General features: G+C 41.8%; 1 protein-coding gene across 1 annotated transcript in view; it reads right to left on the bottom strand.

The window, feature by feature from the left end:
- Positions 1 to 613, bottom strand: part of haus4 (HAUS augmin-like complex, subunit 4) — a 3,075-nt gene extending 2,462 nt beyond the window's left edge. Inside the window, exons 1-2 of the mRNA XM_016264788.1 lie at positions 519 to 613; positions 126 to 367 (exon numbers count right to left, since the gene is read on the bottom strand). Of these exons, the coding sequence (XP_016120274.1) occupies positions 126 to 367; positions 519 to 585 (309 nt within the window). The 5' untranslated portion in view covers positions 586 to 613. The remainder of the gene's footprint in view (positions 1 to 125; positions 368 to 518) is intronic.
- Between the last annotated feature and the right edge of the window lie 62 nt (positions 614 to 675).

Below are 675 nucleotides of genomic sequence, written 5' to 3'. Positions count from 1 at the left end.
AAAACCTAGATATTTTAGGCAATATAGAAATCCTGGTCCTGGGAAGATGCCACGTATGGTCACCCTACCTTATGGCAGATCAGATGCTTTTATCCAAAGTAAGTTACACTGCATTTAAGGTAAACATGGTATTTTATCAGCAGGAATCGAACCCATGACCCTGGTGTTGCGAGCACACACTCCACAGCTTGTGGTTGTGAAGTGTGCATCAGTGTGAGGGCTCGGACCTTCTCTCGGTCCCTCCTGAGGTGCTGTGTGAGTCCGGTTCGGTCCACATGCTGAGACAGAGTCGCCAGTAACTTACAGAACTGTGGGTTCTGGATCAAATCCTCCTCTGAGATCCCACACAAAGGAAAAGCTGCTAGAACTGAAGACACAAAGAGACAGGGACGCGTTCATATTAACCACACAAGCATCATTATGCAGAAGCATCCACTGAGGGTCAAAGATGGTAAATACATCAATATTGTTTTCATAAGTTTGAAACAAAGAAGAGCAAAAGTTGAAGAAGCTCAAACCTTGTTGATGTAAAGTGTCTCCTTTACCCAGAGACGAGACAAACACTGAATCTGTTCTCTGAGACATCGCTGACAAACATCATATCGACATGAAAAAAAACTATTACCATGGCATTATGAATATATGAATATGAATGATATTTAAATTATATTTAGT

The sequence above is a fragment of the Sinocyclocheilus grahami genome, unplaced genomic scaffold (assembly GCF_001515645.1).
Source record: "Sinocyclocheilus grahami isolate Dianchi unplaced genomic scaffold, SAMN03320097.WGS_v1.1 scaffold12552.1, whole genome shotgun sequence".
NCBI classification, from domain to species: Eukaryota; Metazoa; Chordata; class Actinopteri; order Cypriniformes; family Cyprinidae; genus Sinocyclocheilus; species Sinocyclocheilus grahami.
Note: the sequence above shows the minus strand (reverse complement) of the source record. Positions and strands in the feature narration are given on the sequence as shown.